Here is an 18,412-nt window from a genome sequence, read left to right as displayed (position 1 = left end):
AATATAAAGTTCAGGGGTTTTCTTATAAAAATATTCAGATTAGAAACACAGAATATGTGTATAGTTTTAAAAATCTTAAGATGAATTTAAAATATTCAAAACAAATGTTTTTGATCCTTACATGATCACCGGAAGCTAGTATAAACGGAATGAAGTTAGCGATTTTAAAATGTTGTTGTGGTGTGGTTAATCTCTAGTTATATGAATTAAAAAAAAAAATTGAAATTCGTTTATATGAAAATTTTATTTTATTCTAATACGAAAATACATAGCTGAAACCAGATTCAGAAGTGCTCAAAAAATTCATAATTTTACGGTTTACAGAAATCCTAGTTAATATGATAATACAACATGGAGAGTTGAACATTTTTCAGAGGTATCAAATTAAAAAAAAAAAAAAAAAAGAAAGAAAGAAAGAAAAAAGAAAAAAAAAACACTAATTTAAAATTGCAGATTCTGGACTAAAAAAAAAATGAATTACGAAATTTCAGCTTCGATTAGATATAACACACGTGCGCGCGCATTTTTATTTATAATTTCGAATAACGTTTTGTTTGTGAGCTGACAAGATGAGCGAACTCCATAAATGGAATTTCAATCACAGTCTCATTAAAATTATTCGCCATTTAAAAGTATTGTAGAGTAAACATCTGTTCACGACCTTCACTTGAACATTTAAAAGTACCTGTATAAATTCCACGCACAAAATATGTAATTTTAGCAACGAACAATTTCTCCCTGAACAAATTTCATATTTTCCTCTTGATGGAAGTGCAGTTGTAGTAACCGTAATTTGAATAAAAAAATTAGTATATATACAATATTAAAAAAGGTGAAATATTACGACGCAATAGACAGACAGAATGTCTGTACAAACTGTTATATTGCTGTCAATTCACTGGGTTGGTTTTGTATTCACACACACACACACACACACGCACCATCATCATCCTTGTATTTACCGTTGTTATCGTGACTAGTTATAATTGGCTTTAGAAACGGATATTTTCTGAGTATAGTAATGAAATAACCAAAAAGTTGGACTGAAGGAAATTAATCGGCTGCCAGGGAAGATTTAGAATCAGTTGATAACTGTACAGATCACGTGCAGTTATGTTTGATTCTATTCAAGTTATTCACGTAAGCATATTGCGCTTATGGGCGTGTTAATTTTTTAATATTATAAATTATGTACGCAGCGTATATTATTATCATGCTTGTAAGCATATGAATTTCAACGAAGATCAAACAAAGTTGAGGTTTTCGTTATTTATTTATTTTTAACTAAGTCTTATGCTTCGTCAAAGCGGCTGTCTTCGAAGCCTGTAGAAGTTCTTAACTAATGTACAGTTTACTCTTGCCAGTAGTAAGTTTAGAGACAGTAAATTTAGTGAAAGTATACACTATTTAACCATTAGAAGTCTCCATATAAGTACTACGTAGAGCCCTACCACGCCTATTTGCTTATGATGTAGTAGCCTTTGGCTAAACAAATTATACACCAAATTCTGCGACTTCTTTAGATATAAATATACGTTCAAAAGATATTCACTAGGCGTTAAATCAGTTTATTATTACAGTATACTCTGTAAATTTGATTAAAACTATCAGAAGTGATCTTCCTCCTTCCGAACATTCCTTCTTACCCTCCGTTTGTAAAATGGCCTCACCCTGTTTCTCAAGCTCAGATTATGATCGCTTTGCCCTTTAAAAAACACTTATTAATACTCGTTTTTGCGCTTGATTATTTACTATATAGCTGATTTTCCATTCTAGATTCCTGTATATTATTTATAGTTTTTGTATTTGTCAAATAAGCGAACTTAACTAAGTCGTGGTTTTGAGGTTGAGAGTATAGCGCTTACGTTTGACATTACGTATTCAGTTTCACGCGTCAGCAACTGTTGGCGTCATCTTTTCACTACTACTGGCGCAGAGATGCTATGCTGGGAAGTCCAGAAGCCGCTGTTGTATATGCTACCATTAAAACAGCTGTTAAAATCATGTTGTTTTGAGAACACTTTAAAACAGTTAGTAAACAATAACAAAAGCCCAGTAACTTTGAATTTAGATAGCCACACAAACGTAACCAGTCCTCAGTTGCGAAAGTCAAGATGACGTATCGATCCACGCACACACACATACACACATACGAGATCTCGAAGAACGAGGTGTGTGTGCTCTTAGGCTCGTATAGGCGAGCAGGTGTATGACGAGCATTGCGAAGGCGAATCAGCTGAGTTAGAAACGTTTTTGAAAACGGGTATTTTCTACGTTAGTTAGTAAAATAACTGATAACTTAAGTTTTATTAGTCAAGATTTAACGGAGAACGAAGTGAGATAGACTAAGTAGTAAAATGTAAATGGTTTGACTCGTCGTTACTGCGCGACACTACAAAATGTCAAAGGTCACTTCTATCGTACACTAGAAGAATATGTCGTAAAATAGTGAAAAAATAGAACTCGTCTTACCTGTTAGCGATCCTGGATCGGGGATGTCAGCCTCTGTACAGAAGAATGAATAAAACTGGGTGGTCACCGGCGTGTTGAGGGAATCGTCCCCAACTCCCTCACCGCCGCCGAGTAATTCCCGGCTAATGTCCGTAACCAGGTCGGCGGCACCGGCACCAGCTCTCGTCTCGTTCGTGGTTTCCCCTGACAACAGGGTTCTGAATATGTCAAAGCTGCAAGTGAACTGGGGATCACTAAGGGAGGCTTGGGAGAGCGTGTCTAGAGTGTCCATAATCATGCTACTGGTTGGCAAGAGTCACCGACGGGGGGGACTCGTACACACAACAAACACTGGGCATACACACACACGAGATGAGAGTGTTCTACTGGCCGTGACCCCACGGCTGTAATGTAGGACACCGTTGTGAAGTAAATAAAGAAGCCATTCACAACCTTTGACGGTTGACATTCACCGTAGAACTCCTCGCTAGCACGGACGTGTATGTTGTCGTCCCGAACACACACTAATAGACGTCAGATGAATGAACCACCAATGCTTTATAGTCCTCATTTCATGAATGACGGACGTCTCTCCACTACTTCCATATTTGGAGGAACCGGAACCTCGTGACAACCAATCAGAGAGCAGTCTTCCTTGGCTGCGTACTCTACAACAGACGTCACGGTGACGTCTACTTAGGGGTAGAGAGCAAGGCGTTCATTCATTCCTACTTTTTTTTGTCAACTTTCCGTTTCCTTCTGTCGTCGATAACAATGTTTATCGGCATCGGAACTTTGTCCCCCGAGAAATATTGGCGAGCGAGATTTAGGGTAACCGTTTATCACGTTATTTACAGGTGACGATCTTTATTAAGAAGCGCTTTATTTTTAACACACGCGAAATGGGTTCGTCCTTGCTCTACGACAAGCAATGAATAATTCATATGTGACATCATAGTTTGGAGCCACGCACGAACCATATATGGACAACGATAGTATCCGAATACACCCGAGTGGTCTGACGTCGCAAAGACGTCACGTATTCCTTAACTTCGCAGGCCTGTTTTCGGGAGATGACTCCGATCTCGGTTCGGCTGCCACCGTCAGCCAAGTAGTTCCGGAGATTTCCTTTTTTGATTTACTAGCGATGCTTCTCGATTCCCCATAGCGTTGTTGCTATGGCGAAGAGCTCAACAAGGCCACATACAACCGATTTCTTGATCAACTGCGCAGTCTCCAACTTCATCGTTTGGTTATACCGTATAACTGGTACGTTCGAAGCACAAGGTCTTTAATTTGTATTACGGTTCCATTTTGCTACTCCTCCCTTAACATCGGGGTGAAGTGAAATGTGGGGACAGGAAAAGGGGAGGAATTATCTGCTCGTTTACTAAGCTTGCATTGACGGAAGAAAACACAACCTGTTACTGTACCCTATGACATTGACTTATCTTAGTACCTTCCAGGCTGTTTGTTATGACGGTGTGAGGCTAAGTAATGCGAGATTGCGAGATAAATAACAATTACTGTTTTATTATTATTATTATTATTAATCTTATCGTACGAGCATCCTGAACGTTTAAAGGGCGCATTATTCAAAAATCTGTTGCGTGCGGAAATACTGAAAACCTCGGTGAAACGGTTGTCTCGCACAAACTGGATTATTTAGCTGTTTATTTCTTTTCCACAAAACGCAACCTGTTTTCACTAACTTTTCGTTATTTATTAGAAACAACGCACATAACATATGGCTTATGCTTATACGTTACATCGATTTATATTTGAATGATGTTTCAAATAAACCTACAAATCTTTGGTTAATAGAACTCTCTCTCTCTCTCTCTCTCTCTCTCTGTCTAGCATTTTTAAAGAATTTTAAAATTTTAATTAAAAAAAAAATGTTGTTGTTGTGTGCTAGTATGGTTGGAATCTACTCTCTAATTTACGCTGTTAATGGAGTAAGGCATATTGCCTGAGATCGTGCAGTGGTTTAAAATATCTAAACAAATTTTATTCATTTTTCTTTGGATGTTCAAAAAAAGAAAACCTTTTCGGGAATTTCCTCATATTATGGATTTATTATTTCAAAAAAGTTAAACCATTTTAAATTTACTGACGATATTGTAATTGTTGCAAATAATCCAGTGAAAACTATCGAGTGAAATTAGCAAAATGTTATTACAAATAAATTGATGAATTAAAATTACCTATAAATGAATGCAGATATTTAGGTCAAAGTAACTTTAGGAATTTACAGAATAAAGGGAAGAAAAAAAATCGTTGAATATAATCCTGGGGAATTAATAATAAAAATGCTATTTCTCATTAAAATGACTTCCATTTGGCTTCGAGTCACCCAGTTTACGATCTGTGTTTCACAAACTCAGAATACTTAAGTCCCACCGTGGCAGACTGTTTTGTGAATGTCCTTAGGTGGTAAACGAATTTCATCGTTTGCTGGGAGCCATCATGATGCTCATTGAAGGTCTGAAGTCGATTGTGGGGTGGAGGAAGTTTCTGTGTTTGGTTTCTTGAGAAGAGCTTCCGGTTTATCTAATCTTTAACCCGCCCACTCCACTAACAGTGATGTTCTCTAGCCTAACAGCTTTTTGTAGATGAGATACACATTAAAACAAAAAAACGATGATAACAAGCAGATGTATCAAAAGAAGTTCAAAGCAGTAGCATTGGTAATCAGCATGCTGAAGATTGGCTATTGGAGAGAGAGAGTATAGAAAAGTATCTGATGAATAAAACAATAGGTTACAGGCAAATTCATCGAAAAACAATTAATCGAAAGACAATTCATCGAATGCAATTCATCGAACAGCAATTCATCGAAAAAGCAATTTTCCGAATAAACAGTTCGCCGAACGACAATTTAACGAATGGCAATTCGTCGAAAAGGCAATTCATCGAATGACCAATTCCTCGAAAGACAATTCATCGAACGACAATTCGTCGAAAATGCAATTCATCAAAAAAACAATTCACCTAAAATTATTCGATGAATTCTTTCATAATTCATCGAAAAGTCATTTTTCTTGCAAACTATTGTTTAGAAAATGTTCAGTAACAATGCGGTACGTTACCCATGATACAGACAACATATGGAAGTGGGCATTAAAACGTAATAATTATTTTCTTGCATTTTATAACATTTAATGTAAGTGTACATCCTGCTTCATTGTACAGTTAGCGATTTATCTGTAGGGAAGACAGGAGTACCACATGCACTTATCTCTCGAATAACCTCGAAAACATGTAATTGCAGTTAATAAGGGGAAGAATAGGCTAAGAAATTCGTTCTACCAAATTTGGTCACAATAAGTCTAGTCGATTGAAATTAAAAATTTCATTAAATTTCATCCAGCCAGAGCGAAATTGATAATATCATTTAGGAACTTCTTTACGGAAATGTCATGATACAAGTGATCCATTACGAACTAAAACTGAACCGTGCATTCAGCTTCTTGTACTGAAAACTTCTGCTAAGTCAGCGAGTTATTGTAATTCATAATTTCGACATTTTTCTTTGTCTCCCCGAATATAGCTGAACTGAAAACTGGAAGGGTTCGACATTTTTTTGTAAAAGATTCAAATACGGAACCCAAATAAAATTTTTTCATTAATAAATGTAATAAATAAATAAATTTACTGAACGTAAGTTAGTAGGCCTAATACTGAGATGACTAGGCTTTTCCTCCTGGAAATAGGCAAATCGGACAAGAAAGACAATACGAATCCATATTGTTCTGTAATTATTCCTTAGTAAAGCTGCATTGCTATACCAACAATCATTATATTGAGGAGGATGAGGGAAAGTAGCATTAATCATTAATATCACTACTACTACTACTATTACTAATAATAATAATAAATTGATTCTTTCATGTAAATATTTTTCACAATATAATAATAAAATATACAGGAATTCAGAGTAAAAATATTGGAAAACTTGAAAAAAATTCATTCCTGAAGATTTTTCAATCATGTTTTTTATTTACTTATTTATTCCTGTTTCTGTTATCCCTCGACGACAGGAGTGACACGTGCACTTATCTCCCGAATAACCTCGAAAGCAAGTAATTGCAGTTAATAAGGGAAGGAATAGGCTAAGAATACTAATGAGTATATGCATGGGTATATTTCTGGGTTTTGAGGAGGTGATCGGTGCAGTTTGTTAAAAAAAAATTAAAAGATTAAAATATTCTCTAAGAAAGGAAAATAATAAAATAAGGAATGATGAATAAAGAGTCTTAAAAAACAAACCTGTAAACCTTTTAGAAGCATACTCATTTGGTGTTATATTTAGATGAGCAGCGGTTGGAAGTCTTATTCGACTTTTGAAGGATGCCAGTGGTCGGCAGATCACAGAAAACACAGTGCTAAAGGAAATTGGATCGGGTTGAGTTGTTTTGAATTAAGGAAGAAGCAACTGGCCTTAAATCCCTGCGTGTTTTTCCAATTCGGTTCGCTTGTTTTTCGGCAAGAAAAAAAAACACGTTTCAGAGAGGAAAAGCCTTCCACCCTCGTATGAGACAGGCTAACTCACCTTCAGGTTAAACGCCCTGATAAAGGCGCTTGACATCCTTGATAAACGTAGGATGCTATAAATTCTAAATGCTGCTATTTAGAATTTATGATCAGAGATGTTGAAGCCTAGATTAATATCATGGCTTTTAAGACGTCATTAAAAGAGTTTTTTTTAAGGGGAAGGGGCGGAAAAATATGCTACTGCACGTGGCGACAAAATTTCTAAGGCTGGCCCTGGGGCCAGTCCTGGTGAATATATGTTTGAGGTAGATATTGAAATCCCAAGTCGTATATTGTCTGTTGGATTTCATAAGCAGGTGCATTGTCCTGCAAAAGCAACACGCCTCTGCTTACTTCCTCGAACGATTTTCCTTCAGTACCTCCTTCAATTTCTTCAGAGCTGCTGTAACAGTTTCACTTTTCTTGAGGTAAGGTAAGGATTACACCATTCATATCCTAAAAGACAATGGCAAGAACTTTCGCTACTGACTGTTTGGTTCGAAACTTCTTTGGCCATGGAGAATCTTGGTGTCTCCACTCCATTGACTGTTGTTTGTTCTCTGGGTCACAGTGACGAAGCCATGTTTCATCAACGGTTAGAATATGAGCTAAAAATTTTCACGAGGATGAAATCCCTTTATGAAATGTTCTTTTGACATCTGAACTATACCCGCCTCAGTGGATATCATTCACTGCAACCAGTATGCCCCGCCAAAAAAATCGCTTTCCGAACGAAGTAGGATAAATAGTAGTTATAAATAGTAGGATAATAAAAAGATATATACCTCTCAAAATAATCCGAAACAAACAAACAAAAAAAAAAAATTGCACACACATCTTCGCCCCCACATGCCTTATAATTCATTTTTCGGTGAACTGTATTTTCGATGAATTGTGATTTTTCGATGAATTGTTGTTTTTCGATCAATTGCGTTTCGATGAACTGTCTTTTCGATTAACTGCTCATCGGTGAATTGCTTTTTCGGGGAATTGTCTTTCGATGAATTGCTTTTTCGATTAATTGTTGTTCGATAAACTGATTTTCGATGAATTGTTTATTCGGTGAATTGCTTTTTCGATGAATTGTTGTTCGATGAATTGTCTTTCGGTAAACTGTTTTTCGATGAACTCTCCGGATACCAAAACAATAGGTTCCGGTATGCAGTCTTTGCTAGCAGGAAAGTTGAAAACTAAAACCATACCGCATCAGCACTGTAAACACACACATAAATTTGACAAGAGATCAGGTGATGTGCTGAGAAATTCCTACATATTAATAATATTTAATAACACAATTAGAATAATTACATTATTAGGGGCGGTCAAAATGTCTCCAGATTGTCATTTCCTCCCTAATAATACGTCATTTATCCTGTTCTCTTCGAAGTTGCTCTTTGTGACTTCATCAGTAAGCTTTGCGTCATTTATGAAAACATTTCCAGAAATCCCGTGTTTTGAACTCGCATATAGTCTGTTTTTTTTTTTCTTTCTTTTTTGGAGGGGGAGTCCGGCCAAGTGGTTAACGTGTCCGCTCTCCAGGCTTCGGGTTCGAATCCCGTCACGGGCATGGATGTTTGTGATTATCCTACTAACTCTATGGAAAGGGAATCTGCAACCCTACCTACCACTCATTCTAGCAGAAGACCTTGCTTCCAAAACCCTGTGAGGTACGAGAGTGACCATTCGGAATTACAGGAGGTGAATTGTGCTTTTTGGCCAGAAATCTCTATAATCCTTCGTTTATTCAGATTTTGTGTTAAAATATTTCGATATGATCCCAGTGAAATTGATACGTAGTCTTTCTGACTGAATTTTCACGGAATGAAGTCCTCGAGTTGTATCGCATGCTGTCAAGCAGTCAGCGTTTTCTTTATTTCCTTTTTGCAAGAAAAGCTGTGTCGGAACCAAAGAGTATCTGAGTGCGTGCTAGTTGAGTACCATTAAGAAGAGCGTTTAGATCGGTTGCACGCACCGAATTTTTCTGGGTGACCTGGTGGGGAGGGGGATTGTTTCGTGGTATTAAAATTTCGCATTTTACTTCACAAGCAACTCCGTTCTTGTTTAATCCTTATCCAAGTGTAAGCAAACGAAGTTGCTCGGAAAGTATCGTAATCATTTGTATATAGAGACTGTTGACTCCACATGGATTGCTTTTCGCATCAGTTTATTGTGTAACCAAGTGAAAAAACTTTCTGCAACCATCTCTGATGCAGAGCCTTTTGATAATGTGAAACACTTTTTTTACTACTTGTATATGGAGAATATATGATTTCTGTATTAATTCAACCTTGATATCTTCCTGGATGTGGCTCCCACTGATGAGACCTCAATAAAGGTCGAAACCAGTCTTGATAGTGACCCTTCCTATAATGCATTAGCAGATACCCGTCCGAAAGGAAGTGTGCTTTGCATTATGAGATACCAAGGCAATTGATGTGATATCAGCAGCCTCTATGTACAAGTAGCTTAGTTGTGAAGTACTTCACTCACAAAGTTTGCTTACATTTGCGTAAAGGATTAAGCAAGAATATAATTTACTTTAACTCAGCCAGAAGGCTTTCTACTCTACAACATTCCATATGGTGGATAACGCTGCACTTATGGAATTCTACGGTGAAAAGCCATACCTCTTCCAGCAAGACGGTGCTTCTTTGTATATCAGTTTACAGTATCTTGGTTTGAGAAGAACAATGTGGGTCTAATGGTCTGGCCAGTTCGGAATGCAAATCAACATCGATTCAACATTTGTGAGATGAAGTTGAATGACTCGTGAGGAAGTGTTGATGGAAGTAGACATCATTGTCAAAAATCGTGACTGTCCATGAATAATGGAGAATAATTTCCATTGAAACTTTTGTATGTTAAAAGTTTCATCATGCAACGCGAAATCTGTGATATAGGACAAAGGTGGAGCTATACTTTATTAAAAATATAATATTTTGTTTGTTTGTTTTTGTCTATATTTCTCAGGTGTTTTCCAATATTTCTACGGCTGTCTTTGCCAGAGGAGCTTTATACTAACTTCAGTAATGTCATTTAGCAGCCGATCAAATATCTTTTTGAAGAAATCTCGTTTTTTATGTACGTCTTTCATTTTGCATACAACGCGATCGTAATATACGCGTGGGTTGCCGTCAAATAAGTTAAAATGAATACTTTTATATATCATCAATATATTCATCGCTTTATCATAAAACAAAACCCAAAAAAGCCCACTTTTTAATTAAAATATTAACAACTTCACTGCGCAAAAGCAAAGCTGAACATTGCTAGTAATTTTGCTTCTTATGCTTCATTGGATGAAGAAGGTCTGAACCTTCAAGTTCGGTATAAATTCCACATGGAGATTATTTTGACAAATTGAGTTTAAAAATCTACACGTTTCGCGTACATTATAGTACGCTTCACCAGAAGATTGTAAAACAACAAAAACAGTAACTGAGTTAAACAATAAGCAAATTAACAGAAACTAACATGGAATATTTGAGAGAAAAGAGAGAGAGAGAGAGAGAGAGAGACTAACAATGGTGAGCTCGTTTCATGTATTATGATGGCTACCACCTGATGAAAAGAGCGTTCCAGATCTGCATGCTTCCAATTTTTGATGAAAGATGACCAAACGCGATATAAATTCATACGTCGTTTCTTTTGCATTGATCAGGTTTTTTTTTGTTGTTTGTTGTTGTTGTTCTTAATAACCTAGAACATCGGTTCCCAACTGGTGGTTCGCGTTTGTACTTTTAGTGTAGTAATGTTCCCTTCCCAACTCATTACCTTTTATTTCCACTATTTTACATTAAGATAGGCACTGAAAAAAAAACAGCTATTTTAAAAACAAGGGGTACAATTTATAGAAATGGGTTTAAAAGGGGTACGCAAGTGGCAAAAGGTTGGGAACCACTGACCTAGAAGAAGCCACTAGCATATGTGGCAAAACTAGTTCATTTAACTTATTTATATTACCGCGAACTATTAAACCTAGTGTCAGTTAGCTTTTGTCACATCTATTAAGAGTATTTACACGAAAAGATTCACTATGCTGAGGTCTACAAAAAAAAGTTCTAAACCTGAATAAAATCAAATAATATTCCCACCTGGTGTCGAGTACGAAATATACTAATTCCAAGTACAATCTCGAAAACATTCAGTGAGATAATAAACGAAATTCAACATTTCTTCGCAATATTTTATATTGCTTGCAATTTTAAAATTTTGCTCGCTTTTAGCGACGTGTATATTCATTTTCCTACGATAGAAGAGGATGTCCGTAGTTTGAAGGAATACTTCACAAGTATCAGGAAAATATGTTCTTTTTCTATAGAAAAAATTATGAGAGTATAGCAGCTGCCCTTGCGTTCAGATCGATTGATTGATAATAGTTCTGTCTATGAGAGGCGACCTACTGAAGGACAGGTTGGAGATGATCAACTCAAGTCTTCCAGTATTCCGCTCTGTTATTTAAGTCAAATGTCATTTAGCAGAGCTGAAACCGCAAAATATTCCAAAACCAGATATTCCTCTGTTTTCAGAAGAGAAACAACTCGTCTACGATAAGATAGCCAAGCTGCTGCAAAAGATATAAACAGGAGAAAAGTTTAGAAAGTGATTTCAAAATTAAGTGAGAAGTAAATGGAAAACTGAATAAAAGCGGAGAAAATCAATAGGGTTTGCATATTTAGGAAAAAGTGTAATATTCAGAGAAAATACAGCACTGATGGATTTCCAATATGAAGCAGCAAATTTATAAAAGAAAGGAACCTCTCCAGAAGACAAAATCATAAATTAATATTAGGAGCGTACTTGTCTAAACATAAAAATGCTGTAATAAATAAGGTGTTTTATAAAGATCTCATTGAATGCAATGCTTATATCTCTCAAGTCACTTTAGGAGGTTGATTTTTTATTTTATGTTTTTGTTGTATTTTTATTTCGTCTGTAAACCCTACTCCAGAGACCTAACAGGGAACTTTTCAAGCCACTTCAGGCCTCTAATAAGCTGGGCTGTAATCTCACACCAGCAATGAAATTCACCTCCCACCTAAAGTCGATCACAAACATCCATGCCCGCAGTGGGATTTGAACCGCGACCTGTTGGTTAGAGAGCGGGTATGCTAACCACTCGGCCAAGCACCTTGCATCGGCATTTGCACCCCTTAACTCGATAAATAGCCATTCTGTACTTTAACACTCGTCGGGTCGTATGTGGTACGTCCCCAGTTACTGAAGCGATGGCTTAGTGAATGTTTCCAGTTCATAAGGTGCTCGTGGTAATAAGCCTGAGGCTAATTAATTTCATTTCACTATAAAAAAGGTCCACCTCTTTGAATTTTTTTAAATTTCTCGCCTTATGCATGATTGAAACTGATATATGTGATGAATAGACGGTCCAAGTAGCAGAGAAAGCATTCAAGCCCGTGATGATAGAAATTTATCTGTCCAGTGGATGTATTTCTCAATACAGTCAGTTGAGCTTCTCAACTGTAATCGTTTTATAGTTTAAGCGTTTTTATTTTGTTTTATGTTTTAAATATCGGAAAGGAGAACTAATGAAAAGATTTTTTTTTTCTCTCGCTTACTTTAATACGAAATGACAGCAGAAATTATACGTACTGTTAATTCATAATAAAGTCTAATTCTTTCAACAAACATAAATATATAAATAATAAAATTTTTAAAAAAATTGGCGATTTATATTTATAAAGTATACGTAAGCCTAGCAGGTTTTTTATTACACTTTGCCATTTCCACACTAAATAATTCGTAAACAGTTTACCAATGAAAGTTAACCAATAAAAGCATGAATGAAAATAAAATGTTAGAATAAATTACTCTTCAAAATATCCTGGATGTTGTATACAAAGGAAGTTGACATTGATACCAAAATTTCAAACTTCTTAAAGATAACAGAGATGATCAGTAATATTTTCAAACTGAACGAAATTCAAAAGAATACAAGAATCAGCATATTTAAATTATAACAAGACCTTCTGTACTGTACGGAAGTAAAATACGAACTATAAAACACTCTTCTTCTTCTTCTGCAGCTTCTCCCACTTAAGTCGGGGTCACTGTTGATAATGAGTCTCCTCCACACCTTCCTGTCTTGGGCTGTCACCACATCCAAGTTCTTCATCTTCAAGTCCTCTTCTACCAGCTCCCTCCATCTCTTCTTTGGCCGCCCGCGCTTCCGCCTTCCTTGCACATCCATCTGCATGATCCTTCTTCCCACATACTCTTCCTCCCTCCTCATCACATGACCAAACCATCTCAACCTTGCCTCCTGTATTTTCGCTCCTAAGTTCGTAACTTTCACTGTTCCCCTGACATAGTCATTTCTCAGACGATCCTTTCTGGTCACACCGCACATCCACCTAAGCATTCTCATCTCTGCTACTTCCATCCTGCTGATGTTATTTTTCCTCAGGGCCACAGTTTCTATAGCATATGTCATAGCTGGCCTCACTACTGTCCTATACGAACTATAAAACACTGCAGAAAGAAATAAAAAAAGAATAGAAACCGGTGAAATGAAAACCCTACGAAGAACAGCAGATTATATACTGTATATCGAACAAAAAAGAATAACAATAAAAATACGTAAAGAACTAAAAAATGGGCTTGATAATAGATAAAATATATAAATATGGAAAGAAACGGATCGAACGTACTGAATAAATGGACAGTTGAGACTACAAAAAAAAAAAAAAAAAGAATAAAAGGGTGGTATACCCAATTGGAGGCATACAAGAATAGTCATGAAAATGATACAATCAGTCCAGAACAAGCCATTGGGCCTAAATCTCTGTGTAATATGATGATTCACATTACAACCGGTTTATTTGCTTACAGCATTACCAATAATAATTGCTTCTAAGTTTTAAGATACACACAGGCGTAGTTCGTTCTTTAGCATCGCAGTCTGTTTCGTTGTCTCTCTCTCTCTCTCTCTCTCTCTCTCAACATTAGCTATTTTATTTTAGAAGCCCTTAAAAATCAAGGAATTAAAAAAAACTTAGATTGATATACTTAGTCATATATATATAAATATAAAAATGTAACTGCATCTTTAAAATCAGGAACAGATATGAAATTTCTTGTATATATAAACAAAAGAAGTTAGACAAGGAGATGACATTTCACCTAAATTATTTACAGAAGTCCTATAAGAAATTTTTAAAAACCTGGATTGGAAAAATAGAAGAATTACAATAAATGAAAAAGAAAATCTCAAATCTAGGAAAATTAAATCACCTACGATTTGCTGATGATATTGTTCTTTTAAGAAACTCTGCAGAAGAACTTCAACAAATGATCACTGAATTGAATGCAGAAAGTAAAAAAGAAGGGATTGCAAATAAGCAAGGACAAAACAAAAGTAATGTATAATAAATGCATTACAAAAAAGCTAGTACAAATAGAACACTAGGAAATTGATATAGTAGCCTCCTATGTTTACCTACGACAAAAGATCACAGCAGAGGGTGACTGTAAAGAAGAAATACGTGGAATTTAACTTAGTCGGATAGCTTTTGAAAAACATCGTGAAGCACTCAAGGGAAACATCCCAGTCTCTCTTAAAAGAAAAATATGCGACAGTTTCATACCTCCGGTCACGACATATGGAAGTGAAATATGGTTGGACCAAAAAATTGACGAACAAGTTGATGGAAAACGGAAAGATCATTATTACATTCTAGACAGAAAGCGCAATACTTGGATCAGAGCTCAGACTAGGGAGAGAGACATTAGAACAACAATTTAAAGATCCAAATGGTCATACTGCAGAAAGTAACACTCAGAAATGGACAAAGTTGATATCAGAATGGTATCCTAGAGATGGAAAGAGAGAATGTAAAAAAAAGTGAAAATGTCTCTCCTCGAGATGACTAACCATCCAAGATAAGCACTACAAAAGACAATTTGTGGTGCTTCTCTGAGCCGACTTGAAGACTCACTATTTGCATCGAGTATGCTTAACGTCAGCAAAATCCAGTTAGTCTGCGACAAATGAATCGTTTGCTTCATATTAAATCTTATGTGATCATGGCTATGACTTCACCGTAGGCACGTTCACTAAATTCGCCAAATCACCAAATTCACTTTATGCTTTCTTTCAGCCGACCTGCCCTGCAGGAAGGTATTCGGGAGTAACAAACATAAGCAGGATAAAAGTGTGATTACTGCATTCTCTGTGTATATCAGTTCGTTCTTATATGCCAATACACGGCACTGATGTAGTATAGATTGTGCAATTTCTTTTGCAAAGTCCAATCTAAGTTTTTGTGATGCTGGACACCACTAATAAATGAAACTCGTAAATATCATTGAATGCGATCATTCGACCTACTTTTTGGAAGCCTTGAAATGGTTAAGTTCGGACGGATTTATAGTAATCCGGAACAAAGTTCCGACTTTCTTTGCCACATTCATTATTGCTCTGTGATGGCTTTCGGGATTCCCAAGAGCGTAATTTGGAAATGGTTATTTGCGGAACAAAATAACAAATTTTGGATGCTCCCAGGTCAATAGCAAATAGTTTTTGTTGCTAGTAAGCTGCCAGGTGGCTGAACAGAGCTCTTCGGCCAACTCTTCAAGTATGTATTTCAGGGCACTTTCTTCGATACCAGCATTTGATGAAAATTTCGGTGAAGTGTTACCAATTCATCATTTCTTATTTATTCAGGCCTAAATTTTGCTTTAAACAGTTTTTATTTTCTCTTTCATTTTCACTTTTATATAAAATGCCAAAACTATGCTTATTCTTTCTAATTGAAAGAATAATTAAAGAATTTAATTTTCCGTTTATTCAACCACTTTGGCTCAAAATCCTTTAGCCAAATTAAACTGTTTCTCTATCACTCTTTTAAGTTCTGATCGTTCGAAACCTTTTGGCTTTCTTTCCCAATCTAAATTTTACTAATATCGAAAGTATGTATTCTTTATCGTTTGATATTTTAATGTCCGTAACTCTAACTGGCTTTCTTTTTTCCATTTTGCTGATCCCTCAGGTAGATCTCTACCTGAACTTGAGACGTTTGTTATTTCCACCGATTTGTTTATATAGTGTGAACAGTTTATAAACAAATCGGTGGAAATAACAAACGGTCAGAATTCTTTCTAACCGATAACCTAAGTATGTCATAAAAATAACTCATGCGTAAAAATTACGTGAAGTGAAGAAGTGGGAAGCTGGCTGCAATTTAAAAGAGGCTAATTACTTTTATTTTTAGTACAGACTTTCGAAACCTTCTGATTCTCTTTCTGTGTCTTCGCAAACACCCAGATCTCTAGAGATATGTAGATGACTTTCTTTGATAACTTTACATCCAGCTCTTATTTGGATCGCCTCCTCGGAATCTAACAAATTAAATTTTCTGTTTCACCGTAGTAGGGAAAGTCAAATGTCAGCTCTTTACAAATCTTAAATCCGTTCATCATAGAATACTGTACTTAAATCTTGGATAATATTCTTAAAAAAGATCCCTAAAATTTGTAGCCTTTGTAAATCAGTTAGGTTGATTTACCCCTTCTCTCTCTCTCTCTCTCTCTCTCTCTCTCTCTCTCTCTCTCTCTCTCTCTCTCACTCTCTCTCTCTGACTTGTTCTCCACTCCGCTAAATCAAGAAATAATTCAGTTTCTTCAGTCTTCTTTTGTTCTCATTTCCTGATACTGTCTTTTCAAAACCACTTCATAAGAATTAGCAGGAATAATCCCATCACTTTCACTAAATCTTTTAACGATAAAGCTCTTAGCTCCATCCACAGTCTCTTTTATTTACTTATTTTTCTTACTGTATAAACGAAAGGTTGTAAATCTATTGTGTATTCATTCTGTGAATTTTACGAGTGGACTAAAGGTTAGATAATACGGAAATCTTGCCCTATAGACCAACGCTGAACTTTTTTTTCAAAAGCCACCGCAAATAATGCTTATCAGCCGTGAAATTAATCTCATCCGCCACCTAAAGATATTCACAAACTTTGGTGCCTAAGTGGAATTCGAATCTATGTCTTATTAGTTGGAGAACGGAAACTCAATCCATTTGGGAAACTAGACCGGAAAGTTGAATTCCAAATTAACATCTTTTCTTCATCTTCCTACATTCTTTCTATTTGTTTTTCACTGCTTTCCCTCCTAAGCTTCCCCCCCCCTAAACTTCGACAAACAAGCAATCGATTCCAATCAAAACGTTAGTTCCTTCTCTTCAATTTTTTTTTTTTTTTTTTTTTTGCGCTTATAAAATTCGACAGTAAATCTGTAATATATTTCAAGAAGATCATATCCCTGTCAAACCGCAGATTTGCTATAACCTTCTAATGGAATTGCTAATTCAACCTCCTGATTTAAACGAAGTTGAACGTTCACGTGGATGAAGTGGAACGATGGGCAAGGTATTGAATATGCAGAACTGCAGTGAATTCTGTCAAAATATCAGTGCCATACTTCGATACATTTCTGCGCAACGTATGGAGGTTAATTTACCACGAAACTTGTCAGAAGTGTGTGGACAGTTTATTACGTAGATGATGTTGTAATACATTCGAAAGGTGAATCTTCATCTTATTAAAAAGGTGATATTTTGATATTTCTCAGGAGTTCTCGGGTTCCGCTAATTAAGGCAGCTGTTCAACTCGCAGTGTATTGTAGACTGAGCAACTATTTCATATTTGCAACACCGGTGAGAATTAGAGGATGTTGTTACTGAGAATTATAGTTTATGATTTTCTTGAATGTTGGTTCAGGTTTTGGATTAGGCCATTAGCAACATCATTGCTAGAGGGAGGAGAGATGTTTTTCGATATCTCCGTGCATGCCGATGAGAAAGAAAGTTTTTCAGTTTTCATTTACAAACATTCGGATCAACGATGGCTTGTGCTGGGAAATTTATATTAGAGAAAATAGATTTTAAGAAATAAGCTCAAAGGCTTATGAATTATTTAGAGCAAGAGGCAAGAAAGGGATGGTCAGTAAATGATTAGATTTCAAGATTTCTAAAAACACATAAAATAGAAACGCACCAAATGGGAAACGACATCTTTGCTTGTCAGATTTTGAGAAATCCTGCTTTAAATATATCGTATCCATCTTACTATATTTAATGACTTCAAGGAACTTCACCAATAAGCAAATTAATGATTTCTTTTCTTTTTAAAAAAATACTGAATTTCGTGATGGCAATGTGGTATAGTGAGACTGTTATCACAACAGTTGAACCACTGATGCTTTGGCATAGGCATTGTATACATTAATTTGTTTTGCATGAACATTTTTGTCATTTTTTGTTATTTAAGCGTTAGCGATGGTATAATGGGTTAGTGTAAGCATTTTTATATTAATACTGGCAAAAAAAAACACGTAAAAAGTAAAACAATTAATAAATTAATGACTAGTTTCGTATATCACTATTGCATACTTCTTCAGATCG

The 18,412-nt window shown here is 35.9% G+C and overlaps 1 protein-coding gene across 2 annotated transcripts in view; it reads right to left on the bottom strand.

Annotated features, from left to right (window-relative positions):
- LOC150095206 (uncharacterized) overlaps nucleotides 1-18,412 on the bottom strand; it is a 62,316-nt gene that overhangs the window by 25,362 nt on the left and 18,542 nt on the right. The window contains exon 1 of one of the 2 annotated variants that reach the window (XM_090410075.1): nucleotides 2,473-2,823. The exons of the other annotated variant lie outside the window; for it this stretch is intronic. Within the exon in view, the coding sequence (XP_090266201.1) occupies nucleotides 2,473-2,749 (277 nt within the window). The 5' untranslated portion in view covers nucleotides 2,750-2,823. Of the gene's footprint in view, nucleotides 1-2,472; nucleotides 2,824-18,412 lie in introns of those variants that run through there. 2 annotated transcript variants of the gene reach the window in all.

This window comes from Typopeltis vanoorti, chromosome 20, assembly GCF_054136105.1.
Source record: "Typopeltis vanoorti isolate ZY-2024b chromosome 20, IOZ_Tvanoo_1.0, whole genome shotgun sequence".
NCBI lineage: Eukaryota > Metazoa > Arthropoda > Arachnida > Uropygi > Thelyphonidae > Typopeltis > Typopeltis vanoorti.
This window is presented reverse-complemented; position numbering and strand designations above follow the sequence as displayed.